This window comes from Anas acuta, chromosome 7 (assembly GCF_963932015.1).
Source record: "Anas acuta chromosome 7, bAnaAcu1.1, whole genome shotgun sequence".
Lineage (NCBI taxonomy): Eukaryota > Metazoa > Chordata > Aves > Anseriformes > Anatidae > Anas > Anas acuta.
Window position 1 is genome coordinate 2359688 of NC_088985.1, and position 16084 is coordinate 2375771.

General features: G+C 41.7%; 1 protein-coding gene across 10 annotated transcripts in view; it reads left to right on the forward strand.

The window, feature by feature from the left end:
- PRKG1 (protein kinase cGMP-dependent 1) overlaps positions 1–16084 on the forward strand; it is a 449368-nt gene that overhangs the window by 428437 nt on the left and 4847 nt on the right. For all 10 annotated transcript variants that reach the window (XM_068689510.1, XM_068689508.1, XM_068689507.1 and 7 more), the window contains 6 exons: positions 5093–5182; positions 7459–7600; positions 10166–10329; positions 11470–11592; positions 11691–11753; positions 12806–12872. In XM_068689510.1, coding sequence (XP_068545611.1) covers positions 5093–5182; positions 7459–7600; positions 10166–10329; positions 11470–11592; positions 11691–11753; positions 12806–12872 — 649 coding nt within the window. The remainder of the gene's footprint in view (positions 1–5092; positions 5183–7458; positions 7601–10165; positions 10330–11469; positions 11593–11690; positions 11754–12805; positions 12873–16084) is intronic.

Consider the following 16084-nt stretch of genomic DNA (forward strand, 5'->3'; position numbering starts at 1 on the left):
AATCCATGTCTTGACTGATTTGCTTGGTCCCTGTGTCATGCTAACATGGCTTTGTGGTCCTGGAGCAAACACATTGCGATCCCAGATCATGGGCAGATTTGCTGATGCCAGCACGTGATCCTCCACATAGACATACACACCATGACTTAGTGTTGCCCCTACTCAATAGGAATTTTCCTCTTTCTTCTGAATCTCACAAAAGGAAGTTAGAAGGCAGGGTTTCATCTTTGGAGATCACGTGCTGTTATGTGAATGACCGGTTGTATCCATTGCATATTTAAGGTATATTTTGCAGACTTGATTCATTGTCCCTTGACTCATCTTGAGCAAATGCACTGAAATTGTATGCTTCCTGAAACTTAAGCAGATGCAGTTCTTCAGGGAACAAAACCAGGTGTTAATCATTTTTGTTTGTTTTGACCCTAATATTGAAGTTTTCTGATGCTTCAAGTTTATGAGTATCTGTCTGCAGGAAGGAGAAACAGTCCTTTTATATGTTTTAGGTCAGGATCAGAGTGCAGGACCTCTGACAGGGTAATGCATTTTCCCAGTCTGGAGCTATCTAAAAGACAGCCCTCGTGTCTAAGCCAAGGATGCTTCATCCCACCCCCAAAGAGATGGGCTGAAGCCCTTGGCTTTTGCTGGAAGAGATCAACCCCTCTCCCAAAAAGTGCTGGAGAGAGGCGTGCTAACCCAGGAGAGAAACCAAACAACTGTGACAAAATATAAGGGCAAGTGCATGGCAGGGATGGCAACCCATCAGCTGCTAAGGGGGTATTTCCTTCACAGGCAGAACCGCTGCGAGTATTGGCCAAAAGCCTGGCTGATCCCTGGGATTCCCCAGGAGCCCAGGCTTCACCTGTGATTCATTGGTGACAACTGCATGCTGACATTGTACCCGGCTGCGATTTCCTTCACACTGTAATACTCGATTCACAAACATGCCCCCATTACCTAGGCTAGAGCCAAATATACCTTGCAGGCTATTTTAGCTTATAGATCTATTTTCTGAAGCCTGAGCTGGCTTAGTATGTTGGTGTAAAGAAAGGTGAAACGCAGAGCCAGTCGACCAGAGGGACATCTTAACACCATTTCCAGAATACCCACTCCTAAATAAAAAGCCTGAGCCTACAGACATTTGCTTATGGAGCCACTGATATTCATAGCTAATAAAAGAAATACACTGCAGTTCTTTATTTCTAAGTTTTTTGTTCTTTCAATAGGCAAGTGGGAAAAAAAAAAGATGCAGTGGTCATAGGTCTAGGGCAGAATCACACAGAGTTGTAGGGGTTGGAAAGGACATTGAGAGATCATTGGGTCCGACCCCTTTGCCAAAGCAGGTAAATGCTTTGAATGCTGAGAAACAGTGATAAGATGAACTTTGAAGTGACCCCAGTCTTCTTCTTGTTCCAAAGTGAGCCCAAAATGGAAAAGGTGACAAGAAGACAGGATGAAGGAAGAACTTTTTCCAGTGCTTTATGGCCTGGCAGTTTCCATCAAAACTCATTTTTTGATTCAGTGCAGCCTTCCCAGCTCGCCAGTGTAGAGGACTTCAGTCAGGCTGAGTTATTTGCTGCTGCTATGTCTGGTTATATGTTCTTGTTTTTCTGTGTCTGTCTCTAGCTATAACATCACTATATATATTTTTATGGTATTATATAATTATGTTACACTATTACTTGCATACGCATGTAAAATGACCTGTACACTATTGACAAAGCAGGCAGCTCAGATGTAGGGCCAAACCGAATCCCTTTTGCAGCTCCATGGGGATTTGGAGTTGTCTTCTACTTTCTGTCCTAAATTTATTCATAGCCTGTTTGTACCCTTTTTTGGGCCAGGCCTGTAGCTGAGATATTTTTTTCTGGGTACTACAGGCAGAAATGTTACCATTTTTGTAGACAAATTGTGTTTTGAGCTGTTAGGTTAAAGGTAGGTTTAAAATGATCTTGAACCAAAGACAACCTCTGGGATAACAGAACAGGAAAGACAAAATTCCTGAAGAATAGAATTGTTCTCCTAATTCTTCATGAAACTGTTTGTGAAAAATCTTGGAAAAGTATTTCAGTTAGGTTTTTAAAATGCATTAAGCCAAGCAAAGAAAAAAAAAAAAAGAAGCCAAATATCACTCAATAAAATTTACTCATAGATAAACTGACAACTTTACAGAACAAAATGCCATGTGTGGATTTGGTAAAGGAACAAGCAAGTGTTGAGCCACGGACGTCTGCAGCAGATCTGTAAATATTTAGATGAGTAAGAAAATGAATAAAGGAATGAATTCCAATATTGTGACATTTCAGACTTATAACTGCTTGATCTACTGAAATACTGTGGTTTCATACTTCATGCTATACATCTCATGTATAAACTTTGCACTTCTGTTAAAGTTGATAAACAATATTTGATTGGCCAGATTTGATGCCCGTAAGATGTTCTGGAAAGTAAGCTTTCAACACGGCTGCCTTAACTAGAGAAAGTAGTGCTTTATTTCAGTAGCATTTAAATTAACAGGCAATCAAAAATATTTAATTATTCATATTTGGGGTTCTTGAAGATGTAGGTTTTCTGTAAACCTTAATGTAGATGAAATTATGGTATTGTAGTATAAATTTTATTTTGTCCAACTAGCAAGAAATATGTTTTTTTTTTTTTGTAAATCCATAAATTTTAAACATATGAAGTGGCCAGTTAGTTTGTTCCAACTTTTCTGAGATGCATAACTGAGGTTTTAAATGTCAACATAGGTAATATTATAGTAAGGGAAGCTCTAAAGCACAAGTTTGTTTTTTTCCATTAAATTTCATTGTGGCCACATATAGCACATTTTAGCTACAGAATATTTCACAGGTAGATAAGCACTGAGCTTTTTTTCCTGTGATTTTTTTTTAATCTTACGACCTCTAATGCATGTGAAAGCAAGGAAAAGTAAGATTGATTCAGACAGCAGTAACAGACCCTGTCCTAGCTTCAGCAGGACAATCAGCAAGCACCCACTGTCCTGCCTGCATCACAGCTGCAGTTGCTGGGATTTTTTCTGTTAAACATGCTAAAAGTGTACCAGGTAGCTGCTGCTAAGCTGTGTGCTGTGCTATGCAATCACACACAGGAAACAAATTCTGTCTAGCATCATGGTGTGAAGGCATACCAGACCCACGTTTTGCCCTGTACCTTAATATTAACAAAATTCCTGCAAGATGAACCAAATCCTGCCTTTTTAATTATTTTTTTTTAATCCCCTGATCCATCACACAGCCTAGTCTTAAGGTGCCTGATGGGTTTCCTTTCCCTGACAAGCAAATCCCTTCCCCTCCCTTCTTCTCCTGTCTTCCTGCAAGAGATACTGCTGCCCACCTCAGAGCTTTGGGGGGAAAAATTGGTTCAATATTAAAATCAAATAAAGTAGCTGACACTGAATTCCCTATGTTTATGTCTGTAATTTCATAATTGCATTTGTTTAATATATCACTCTGAGAAGGAATATGGGTTCATAAATCCCGGCCCATCTATCTCTTTAGCCAAATTTTCCTCCACATTCAGCCCCTAGGATGAAGAGAAAGGGTGCTTTTAGATACCTAAATGTCAGCAAGTTCTCTTTAAACTTGACTAAATCAGTAGTTTTAAATTCTGAAATGAATCACAAATTGGGCAGCACTTCCTTGAAATGGAAGAAGGAATACTGCAAATCTACAGCTGTATCTGTAGCACGAAGAATAAGATGATACAGACATTGTTAAAATGGTAGGAAATCTTTTTTTTTTCAAGCAAATCTGGAAAGCCAAGTGTCAGGTTATGCCATTAGAAGTGTCAGACTTTGTATTTAATACTCAGAGCTATTGTAATTGCTTCTTTCGATCTTATACACTTCATTAATTGAGTGAAATCCAGATGGCAACTGGTCACAAGCAGTGTTCACCAGGGATCGGTATTGGGCCCATCCTCTTTAATATCTTTACTGATGACTTGGATGAGGGAATTGAGTGCACCCTCAATAAGTTGGCAGATGACACCAAGTTGGGAGGAAGTAAGTGTTGATCTGCCACAAGGTAGGGAGACCCTGCAGAGGGACGTAGACAGGATGGGTTGATGGGCAGAGGCCAATGGGATGATGTTCAACATGGCTCAGTGCTGGTTCCTGCACTTTGGCCACAACAACCCCATGCAGTGCTACAGGCTTGGGGCAAGGTGACTGGAAAGCTGCGCCAAGGAAAAGGACCTGGGGGTGTTGGTCAATGCTCGCCTGCACATGAGCCAGCAGTGTGCCCAGGTGGCCAAGAAGGCCAGCGGCATCCTGGTTGTGTCAGGAATAGTGCTGCCAGCAGGACCAGGGAGGTGATTGTCCTCCTGTACCCTGCTCTGGTGAGGCCACACCTCGAGTGCTGTGTTCAGCTTTAGGCCCCTCACTGCAAGGATATCAAGGCCCTGGAGTGTGTCCAGAGAAGGGCTGTGAGCTGGTGAAGGGCCTGGTCCACAAGTCCTATGAGGAGCGGCTGAGGGCACTGGGGGTGTTTGGTCTGGAGAAGAGGAGGCTCAGGGGAGACCTCATTGCTCTGCAGCTACCTGAAAGGGAGGTGTGGGGAGCTGGGTGTCAGCTTCTTCTCACAGGTAACTCATGATAGGTCTAGAAGGAATGGCCTCAAGTTGCACCAGGGGAGGCTCAGGTTGGAAATGAGGAGAGACATTCCTTCCCAGAGAGAGTGATTAGGCATTGGTATGGGTTGCCCAGGAAGGTGGTGGAGTCACTGTCCCTTGGGGTGTTTAAGGAAAGGTTGCCATGGTGCTTAGGGACACAGTTTAGTGGGTGACATTGGTGGTAGGGGGATGGTTGGAGCAGATGATCTTGGAGGTATTTTCCAACCTTCATGATTCTGTGATTCTACAACTCAAATTCCCATCTTTTTCTGCTGAATTATTTCCCATGAGATACAAAGGACTGATGAGAGATTGAAATGATCTCCATAAATTCAGCAGTAGCTCTGTAAGATCCTCGCAGTCTTGTGGGACGAAGCACATGGTCTATGAGAAGTGGGAACAATTGGCACCTTGACTTTTACTGTCAATGTTATATTATTTTCTTGTTTTCCGATGCTAGGCTCTACAGGACATTCAAGGACAGCAAGTACCTGTACATGCTGATGGAAGCTTGTCTAGGTGGAGAGCTGTGGACAATTCTCAGGGACAGGTGAGTATTAAAAAGATATTGTCATAAAAAGTTGAATATTTTTTAACGTTCCTTCAGATAACCAAGGGTCTTTATCTTTCATTTGAAAAACCTGTCTTACTATGTTATGTTTAATTTAAGATCCCCAGAAGATAAGGAAATAATATAATATTTCTGTTCCTATGCAGTTGACTAGAGACAAAGGGAATCCAATTATAACTGAGAATACCCTTAGGACTGATATAGGTTATCTCCAGCATGTACAAGGCTTTATATAAATGGAGACTTAGCTCAGGCTACTTTCTCATGACATCTCTACAAACCTGGAAAAGATACAGAATGTAGTGGTGGTAATGATGATAATCATGTGATAAACTGTATTCATGATAAGTGTCTTCATCTCTGAAGCGTATTGTGTTCATACCAGAAGTACTCCATACCCCTGAATAGTTGATGGCACATTTTAATGTCAACCTTTTCTGATCACAGAGATGGCAGCTGCATCCTCGGTGCCCATGCTACTGATCCTCATGTTTGGGAGCCTGTCTGGAGGTTCGGGCACTTGATAGGAAAATGGGGAATTGTTGTAAGGGTGTCAAGAGACTTTGGGCACCGTGTATGAAGGCCGACAGAGACCCTGCAGGGTGCAACCAGAGGTTGCAGTAGGTGCAGTGGTGATTTCACTCTCACTGTAGTCTTACAAGAAATGTTTGAGAGATACAGTCCTTCCAGCACAGCACCTTTATGCATTACTGACCTGGCCTTAACTTTGGACTTAAAAAAAAATAGTGGCCATATAACCAAAAATAGTGGCCATAATAAACCATATCTATTAACATTTCTTAATGCTTATGAAGAAGTCAGGTATAATAGCAATGAAGACCAGAGGAAATCTCAGGAGGAAACCAATAATTCTGTGCGGGGATTGGGTCCAGCTTTATTAAGTAAGGGCCATTCGTCAACGTGGGACACGGGATCATGCATTGAATCCATAGCTTAGCATTATGTGATTGGGGCACAGAAGTGCCATGGAAAAAATAGTCTGAAAGCATGTAATTAAATACCGCGTCGTAATGCACAAGCAAATGTGGTCCTGGTATTTCCTGTCTTTGGAGGATTTGACCTTGCAGTGTTTTGTTTTTGTTTTGTGTGTGTAAGCAGGAGGCAGGTGGAATGTGGGTTGTGTGGGTGTACATGGTACATACACATAACACAATGGCGGGGCAGGGAAGTGTGCGAGCAATCACATATAAATATGCAATAGAATCATAATTGAAACATGATTTAATTAAATTTGGAAAGTGAAAGAAATGCATTGGAAAGATTGATCAAAAACCATGTATAAAATTACTTTTAATTAATTATCCATACTGAATTTTTGTAATTCTTCCTTCTCCTAAAACCATGCCTTCTCTGGACCATTAAAAGGAGAAGAGTAGCAAAGTTAGCAGGTGCTAGAAGGTATCCTTCATCTTTGTCAGAGCCTGGTAATTCCATCTTCAATTCTCTCAGTGTTAAATTGTGGTTCTGCTGCCACCTAGCTTAGATGCGCTTCTGAGCTCAATCTGCTCCAGCCACAAGCTCAAGGCAGGCAGTGGAATATACTTTGCTTCTGAAAACTGCTTGCAAACTTGTACTCAAATGAGGATCAAAAAGCACACAACGCTGAATTTACGATTAACACTTCAAGTCCCAGCAAATACATTTTTTCTGTCTTTTTTCGCATATGAACATGAGTATGGGAGTTCTTAACCTTCACAGTTCAAAATTCTTTCAGCACCTAAAAGTCAAAGATTATAATAAAGAAATCACCTTTTACATAGAAGGCACTTACTTATACATTTAAATTCTAAAAGATGTAAATATAAAATAAAAATTACAGTATTTTAGATTTAAATGTCTGATATGAATGTCAATTGAAGGCCAAGAAGCTAACTTAAAAAAATAGAAATATATGTAAATTTATGTGAAAAAGTCAGTTCAGCAGCAGTCATTTTCCAGGTATTGGGTGATTTTATTGGACCGTATGGATATTTTAACAGTAAGATGAAGTCCAGAAAGGGATGAGATTGGATTGGCCTAAAATACGGTTTTAGGCTGCTAAGAAAAAGAAATTGTAAATATAAAGAATTGCTCTAGGTAGAATAAATATAGGTTAACTACAGCAAGAATAGCTCACCTCTTGCAAAAATCAAGCTCTTACTTTACATCCATGATGGTGATAATGACCTGTAGAAACAGCTCAGTCCTGTACCCAGAAATCACTTTATCATCTTTCTCTTTCTTGTTTTACACAGAGGTTCATTTGAGGATTCAACAACCAGGTTTTACACGGCATGCGTAGTCGAAGCTTTTGCATATTTGCATTCCAAAGGAATAATTTATAGGGACCTCAAGCCAGAAAACCTCATTCTGGATCATCGAGGTTATGCCAAACTGGTAAGTGCCTGCCATGTCTGGTTTTGCCAATTAAATAAATAAATAAACAAACAAATAAATAAATAAATAAAAGACACCATTCCTGTCTTCTAGTACTGGACAGCTAGTGTTATGGGTAGAGAAGATGGAATTAGCCATAGAGGGTCAGAAAAAAAGCCCACCCAACCCAAGGTCCAGACTCTGATGGTGGGCAGCAGTAAATTTTGAGATACAATCAGGGCCAGAATATCATCACTCATCACTGGGATGTTTTCCCAACCTCTGGCAGGGTGAGGCTGTAGCTGAGCTGGAAAACGCTAATTCTGGCTAACATTTGAAATTAAGGGCTGCAGTCTGGAAGCGTTTAGAGAAGAGCATCTGGAGAAATCCATCAAGTTCTTTTGGAGCTACTGAAAGACAAAAAGATACCGTTAGGAGACAGAGAGGACTTACATTGTGAGCTTTATAGGTGTCAGGTGGCATTTTTTTGCAGACTATTGTTTCTGAATATGTTCCTTTGTATAAGCAAAAGAAAAGCATTATTCTTAATGGAAATGTTAGCCATGACCTTTGCACAAGATTATTATTTTTAATTGCTTTGGATCATCAGACTGTTGCTGAACTATAGCTGACTCAGCTTCTTGCTTTAGAAAGGGGATTGAAATTTGGCTTGTCTTTACTTTTGATAGCATTATAATGTCTGCAAGCTATAACTTTTCACGGAAGAGGTTACATTTGTTCATTGGAGCAATGCACATATTGCATCATTAGCACCATTTCTGTAGGCTCTTTGTCCTTCAGCTTTGCATTCTTTTCAGTATCTATCAGGCAAAAAGTGCATAATTAAATTATATCCATGTCCTGTGTACTGCTGTTCTGGGTAGACGCAGACACTATTAAGGCCACTTGAACTTTAGCACTGATGACAAACCTGACTGATCTGTGCCAGCTCCTCTAAAGTGACTCTTGAAGGCTCTCCCTGAACCTGCTCTTCCCAGAGTGTCATGGTACTTCTCAGCGCTGCACTTCTACAACATCCACCTCCTCAAACCAGGAGGGGAGCACCTGTGTTAGATCTCCACTCCCCACATTAAAGTGTTGCTGATGGATTTCACTGTATTGAACTGTTCATGTATATTGTTTTTTTTTTGCATCAAAAATCAGTGTAGAGGTGTGCTGCAAATAAAGTACACTCAGAAAGTGAAGGCTGAAAAAGTCTCTGTGAACCCGTGGAGAGGGGAGAAGAAAAGAAAGACTGTCCTTGGCAGGAGGTGCTGTCCCACCCCTTTTGGGGAACCCCTCTTTCTAACTAATGAGGATCTTGGCACCTGGGAAACCACCAGTGAAGGATGGGACGACACAACCCTAAGAGTTGTGTCCAAGAGGGGCTGATTCCATCCATGAGGCTCACAATGGGGCAACATCTCTGACTCCTGAATGTGGGACTCTTCCCTGCCTTTGAGAAGGGAAACCTGGGAGTCAGTCAGTCAGGGAGAAGATGTCAGTCTTTGGGAGTGGTAAGTCAGACCATCACCATCATGGGCCTTTACAGCCTTGCGGCAGCCGTCATATGTCACCATAATACTAAGTTTAACGAATAACAGAAGAATAAATCCTCTACAGCGTTTCACTGAAGCTGAGGGTTCCAGCAAGGTGTCAGAAGGTGGAGGTGGATTAGATGCCAGACTGTCCTTCTCTCCACCTGAGTAGGGTCTGGACCAGGGTCTGCTGTTCCCATCACCAGCCCCCAGCTCCTCAGGCATTTTGATCTCCTTGGATCCATCTACGGTAGCACAGGAAGTATCCCAGATCCCACAGCATGACTGATCCTTCTCGTGGGTTTGTGATCATTCAGGATGACAGTACTGATGTGTTGTCCCTGACTAGTGCAGGAAGGTGTAGGAGCATTTCACAGCCATCAAGGGACAGCAGAGTGTGCTACAGACCACAGCTCTGGGCAAGCAGAGCACCAAGGCAGGGGAGGGCAGAGCTAAAAATACACTAAGCCTACTAACCTGAGCTCTGCTCAGGCCCCAAAGAACAGCTTTGGTTCCCTGTGTAGTCTCACTTTCCACAACTGCCTGTAGCATGCTCTGGTGTGCCACAGGGGCACTGCTATAAGGGTGCATTGAGGTTTGTGATCCCACCAGCATGTTGCATCATTTTCAAATAAATTGTTACTACAAAGCTCTTTGGATTGGAATAGAAATCTGAACTTCTCAGCAGATGCTGCCATGGTCTGTATTTAGCCTGAATAGCTCTTGCTCAGGTAAAAGCTGGGACTTTAACAACAACAACAACAAAACAACTTGATCTGCAATGATGTGAAGTTACATGTTCCAAGAAATGCTCAGTGTTGGCATTTATTCTTCTCTCACAAGAATCTTCTTTTTGTATTATGATGGGTAAATCAGCAAAAAGATCGCTGCAGTTGTCTGGTTCTTGAACAACCCATGATGTTTTAGTTGCAATAATACTCCCCATAAGGAAATCTTCTTTCTGCATTGCTTCACTTCAAGAGGAACGAGTGCATGGCTGAAATTCCCTCTCTTGCTCTGCCCTGATGCTATTCTCCTCCTTTCACAGGTTGATTTTGGCTTCGCAAAGAAAATAGGATTTGGAAAGAAAACATGGACTTTTTGTGGAACTCCAGAGTATGTAGCCCCCGAGATCATCCTGAACAAAGGTCACGACATTTCAGCAGACTACTGGTCACTGGGAATCCTAATGTATGAACTCCTGACTGGCAGGTATGGGCATCGGAGCTGGCGCAGCTGCTGAAAAAATATCCAGATATTTCTGCCATTGTCACCCTGATTAGATGACGGGAAAGATTCAGAGCAGGCATGTGCTGTTATGGCACAGTGAAGCCTCAACACTGTGCTGCTGAACCTAATAATTAGTTTTCCATTTTAAATCACAGTTTCCATGCAGATCTCGCAAATGGCAAGATATGAACAGGCTTTTTAGGAAATGCTGTGACATGTCATCAGAACTCCACCCTCATTTTTGTCCCCAGGCTCCTGTAAACTGAGAATGAGCTGAACATGGCAGTGAAAGGGTTTGTAATTCAACCAAGGAGGTGCAGTAGTGGGATGCTGCACATCTGAAAAGGAGGAGGTAGAGTTGACACTATGAGAGCTTGAGACCCCATATCCACCCTTTCCCTTATTTAGTTTAGTTGCAAAAGTTGAATGCATACATTACTGCATATTTTGACAGTTTTGGATTCCTTGCACTTCCTTACATCATCCACCAAAGATAAAGGAGCTTGAAAAGGATCCATCACCTAAGCTGTGTAGCAGCTCTGGGGATGGACCCAAGACAGTGGAAGCCTGTTTTGTGTTTGGGACCTCACGTCTTGCCACCTTGCAGGAGCACATGCCTCGTTGTTCAGCCCAAAGCAAGCAAATTGTAGCATCTGCCTTTAGGGACTCTTTGTTCACATACTGCTGTTCTTCAGTGAACTTGTCCCTGTTCTGTTAAACCAATGGAAGCCTTAATCCCCACTGAAAGCAGGTCACAACATCAAATTGAGAATAAGCCAGTGAGCAAATCTAGGACCCTTGTTCCCCAGGCTGCTGGGACGTGGGTCTTCATGGAAACAAGATTTGGCATGTGCTGCTCCAGAAAACAGTATTTTACTCTTTGGTACTTCCTTCCAGCCAGCATCACTTAAATTCTGACACTATTAAAGCACCTTGGCTGAGAAATGGTTAAGATCATACAAAGCAAACCATTCCTATTTGTCACCCACCTTTCCTCATTTCACAGTAGAGTACTCTGTTTTTCTTGGTTGTTGTTTGTTTTTTTGTTTGTTTGTTTTTTATCAATCTTTAATGCTATTTTAAAGACAAACTTTTAACAATTTTTTTCTCTCCTCTCTGAAGTCCCCCTTTCTCAGGACCAGACCCCATGAAGACCTATAATATCATATTAAGAGGAATTGACATGATTGAATTTCCAAAGAAGATTGCCAAAAATGCTGCTAATTTAATTAAAAAACTATGCAGGTAAATGCATAAAATATAATCACTTTTCTCTTATTTGTAAAGAAATGAGTTGTTCAGAAGGATTAAGAAAGTAACCTAAGTTGTTATTCATTTTATAGGGACAATCCATCAGAAAGATTAGGGAACTTGAAAAACGGAGTGAAAGATATCCAAAAGCACAAGTAAGTGTATTCCCCAGCCATCCATCATTTGAACCCACAGAAACATACATTTCAAACACTTCCATTTTCTGCCAGACTCAATTTTCTCAAACTCCTTTGGCTTTTCCCGTCTAGTATGCTTTAAATTGTAATTGAGTTTGCGTTGGATGTTTTTTCTCCTGTGTTTTGATATTGTTTCTAGCCTTGCCTATGACCAAAATACATTGCACGTTGACCATTACACTTTAATTACTTGAATGCAGAAGAGCATTTGGAAACAATCCAATTCAGCCACTGCCTGCTTGGATTTCTCTGGTTTGCAGAATCATTTTCCAAGGTTTTCCTCCATTTCTCTCCCCTCCGTCCCCAGCAAACTTTCTCTCTACCCATAATGTTAATTCATCAAACCTTTTGGTTCAATGGGAGAGAGTTCTTAAGTGATGTTACATAAGGTCTGTTTTGCTACAGAAATTTACTGAAGAGTTTTTACACTTCTTGAAAGGAAAAAACAAAACAAAACAAAACAAAAAAAAACAAGTTAGGGACCACTGGAGAGGCAGGTTACCTCTTCCATCTGTGCTCGTCCTACTCTGCTCCTATCCCCAAAGCAATACAAATGCATTGGATGGACATTTTGAGGGTGAGCTCAGCTCAGGGCTCACCCTTAGCCCAAGAAAACCTGAGGTGCCCAAACCAGGAAGAGAGCATCCCTGTGCAGGCTGGAGCATCCAATCTCATACAAAGGACATTAGGGGTCTCATATTGGCACAGACTGGCCATATAGGAAGGAAAGAGCAAACGCCAGGACACCTTCAGTGAGGAACAGTTTTCTTCTGAGCATTTGTAATTTGTACTTGCCATGGTATCACCGCTGGGTTGCAACACAGAATCCATTTTCAGCTGAGAAAGCAAATATAAACATGACAGGAAAAATAACTAAGGCTAATCTGACCATTTGAAGAACATCTCTGCAGGAGTTAAAACCCACTGTTTAAGCAATTTAAATTTCATTATGTGATATTTTAGCCATATGTCTAACTTCCCGACATGCTTTATTATTCTCTCCTTTCTAGATGGTTTGAAGGCTTTAACTGGGAAGGGTTACGAAAAGGGACACTGACACCTCCTATAATACCAAGTGTAAGTTTTACTACTTCATTTCTCTTTCCCAAGCAATTTGTCTCTTTAACACGAATTTTGTGAGCTTCAGGCACTAATACACTATAGTTAGCATGTGCTTTATTTAATCTGAATATGCTGGTCAGAGAAAAAAATTGAGCAAAACCCTATATAAAAATAAAATCCATTAAGGGACATTTTCACCTATACTTTGTCTCCTGCCATTCTCTTCCAGTGGAAGTCATTTAGGGCATGACTGTGATGAAATGCTCTTTGCTGCCCGGGCAGAATCACTCACTATTATGTTTTCTTCTCTTTTTCACCTGCTGCATTTTTTTCTTCATGTACTTTTCACATTCCAGCAGAAAGCTGCTACTTTCACCCCTTTTTTCAGATGTGTCCTCTTTCTTTCTCCTTTATTCCTGTTTTTGATGGGCAAGTGGGATTTGTATGCCATCTCCCTTTCTTTTGCATTAACCTTTCCTTCTGTCTTTTCTTTTGTGCTTTTTAGCCTTTTTTCCTGCATCCGTGTCCTACATGAAAAGCCCCGTTACCGACTAGTTTATGTTTAACTGGGAGCAGACTCGGAGGGACAGCTCTACTCATTTTCCTTTGCAGCAAAGCTCTTCCTTTGATGTCTTTGTGAGCCCTTTACCCACAAAGCCTGCTGCAAAGAGAAACCAAACAGGATTAGCTGATAGAAATTACCTTGGCCCCTTCTGTTCGGCAGCCTCCCCTCCTTGTTTCAATTTAATCCCTTTCTCTCCGCGCCTCTCCCAATGGATCAGTGAGAGAATGACATTAGCAATCGTACTTAATTGCACCCCTTTGCTCAGTCTGTCCGTGGTCCTGTACCTCCTGCAGCAACAGCAGGCACAGCTCCAGGGCTGAATCTGCCATCCCAAAGCTTTCTTAACAGCTATGAAAGAACAAGGAGGTTTCGTGTCCCCCTTTTGCCCTATGGACTACAGAAGTCAGTGACAGGCAGCAGGAGAAATCAGGACTTTGTAAATGTTTGCCTAAAGCAGGATCACCAAACAGCTTGTAAATATTTTATAAATCAAAATTGTGGTTGTTTATTTTCTTTTTTTTTTCTGTTAAGCTGATTTTAATGGCTATTAACTTTCCAATAACTGTTAACTTGTCCACCATATTTCAAGTCAGTGAAATCAAGTTTACTCCTTTATGTCCAGTTTCAATTCCTGGTTTGCCTGTGCTCTGTGCAGGATGCCAATGTAGATGAAAATGCCCAAATATTTTTTCTATTTTTTTTTAGTGGATTTTTTAGTTAGCAAGAACATTTGAAACACTGCTTTTACCTAATATATGTATCAGCCCTGCATGTCTAACCCTCAAATAGAACAACCCACAGCAGTGACTTCAATAATATCTACTCTCTACGGGCATGACTTTCTCCCATGACATTGCTCCACCACCAGAAATTGTCTCTACTCTTTTTGGCATTGCCCAGAGGCCATTCTCTAGCCTGTTTTGCACAAGTCACATTTCTTCAGCTTTTTCACATAGGTCCAACACTGTATCAGGAAAGGGTCTTTCTTGGCATCATTGGGATGTATATTCCTGGGTCTGGTGCCATCCTACCAGGGACATGTCTGCAATGGTCCCAAAAGTGATCTGCTGCCAGCACACCACCATCCTTTTGGCCGGTACACCAACGTCAGGGCTGTCCAAAATAAGACAGGAGCATTCTTCCCTCTTCAGAAGACTCAACCATTCTTCCAGGGCAACTTACCAATGCTGACAGCCATACACTGCCCTATTCCCAAAGCAACACAACTCTTCTATCCTAGAATTCTTAGGACGAATATTTTTTCTGGACATACTCTTGATATCCTCTATAAAATGTGCCTCCATTACCTAGCGAACCTCGCTGACAGTTTTTCAACCCTGAAGCTGTCTGTCCTGCTCAGTCTTGTTTTCCTCAAGGAGCTCGGTTGCTTTGGCAGAAGACCCAACTCTCAGTAATGGCCATATCTGCAAAGTGACCAAAACTGTGTAGAGTTTTACCTTCACTCATTGCACCTCTCCTCCCTAGCTGGAAAGGAGCCAGAAGGGCTAAACATAGAGACCAGCTTTTGTTTTGTTTTCAGAAATAGGCCTTTCACAGTTTCTTTAACTCTCATCAGCAGTTGTGTACTACCACTGAGAGAATCAAAACCTACTCCTTAGCCCTCACTCCACAGGATTTTAGGATAGATCATTGCTAGAACATTGCTTCGAGGAGCAGCTGAGCTTTGATACCACAGATTAAAAATCTGTGATGGAAGCTGTCCTGAAAAGCTACTCCTACTTCTTGACTCTTCCAAAGATTTGCTGTCTTGCATCATGGCTCTTGTTTTTGAGAAAGACACGCAGATCTCTTCACCATAATTCATCACAAGCTCTTATGCTGGCAAGTGACCGGGCAGATGATACCAATGTTTGCACTTTACCCTCTAGGGTGGACAAGAGATATATCTGGAGTATCCCTTCTTGGCTGGAGAGGGCATTGAGAAAGACTTTTGTTCCCATTTCTCTGATCATGAAGGACCGCAGGCCACATACGGGTGGCACAGAGCTGTGGAGAGTCATGCCCAACAGCATTAGCAACACAGAATGTCAGTTAGCAGAGTGACAACTCACACAGCCTTTCTCTCTAGATCATATTTCTTCTAAGAAAAAAAAAGAAAAAAAAAATAGAAACACTCTATAATTGTCTTGGATATACTCCGCCTTTTTTATTTTGTCAGATGAAGGCAAAATAGAGCCCATCTCCCAGAACAGGAATTACTTCCCATCAAGTTTCACCTAGTTCAAATGACTCTGCCAGCTCTGCCACATGCTCTCAGTGTAGACATCTGCAGAGGAACCCAGGGGAGCTCCACAGATGCTTTCACCCCATGCAGTCCACTTATGCATGCTGCGTCACTGCAGAGGGGTTTTTGCAAGAAGCTACAGGTCATGCACATAAGTTGTGAATGACCACACCAGCTGCATCTCTTCTGCTTTGGTAGCTGTTATCTTGTGCATACATCCCTCAGTTCTTCTCCCAAAGAGAGAACTCGCATAGGGGTGGGCTGAGAGAAAAAGAGAGACGGGGTCCAGCACAAGGGCCATGAAGGAAAGCAAACTCGGAGCCCACCGAGGGTGAGGACCCTCAAGATGAAGGTTCTCCAACTCAACAAAATAAGCAGACCCAGATAACTAAAATAAATAAATAAATAAATGCCAAA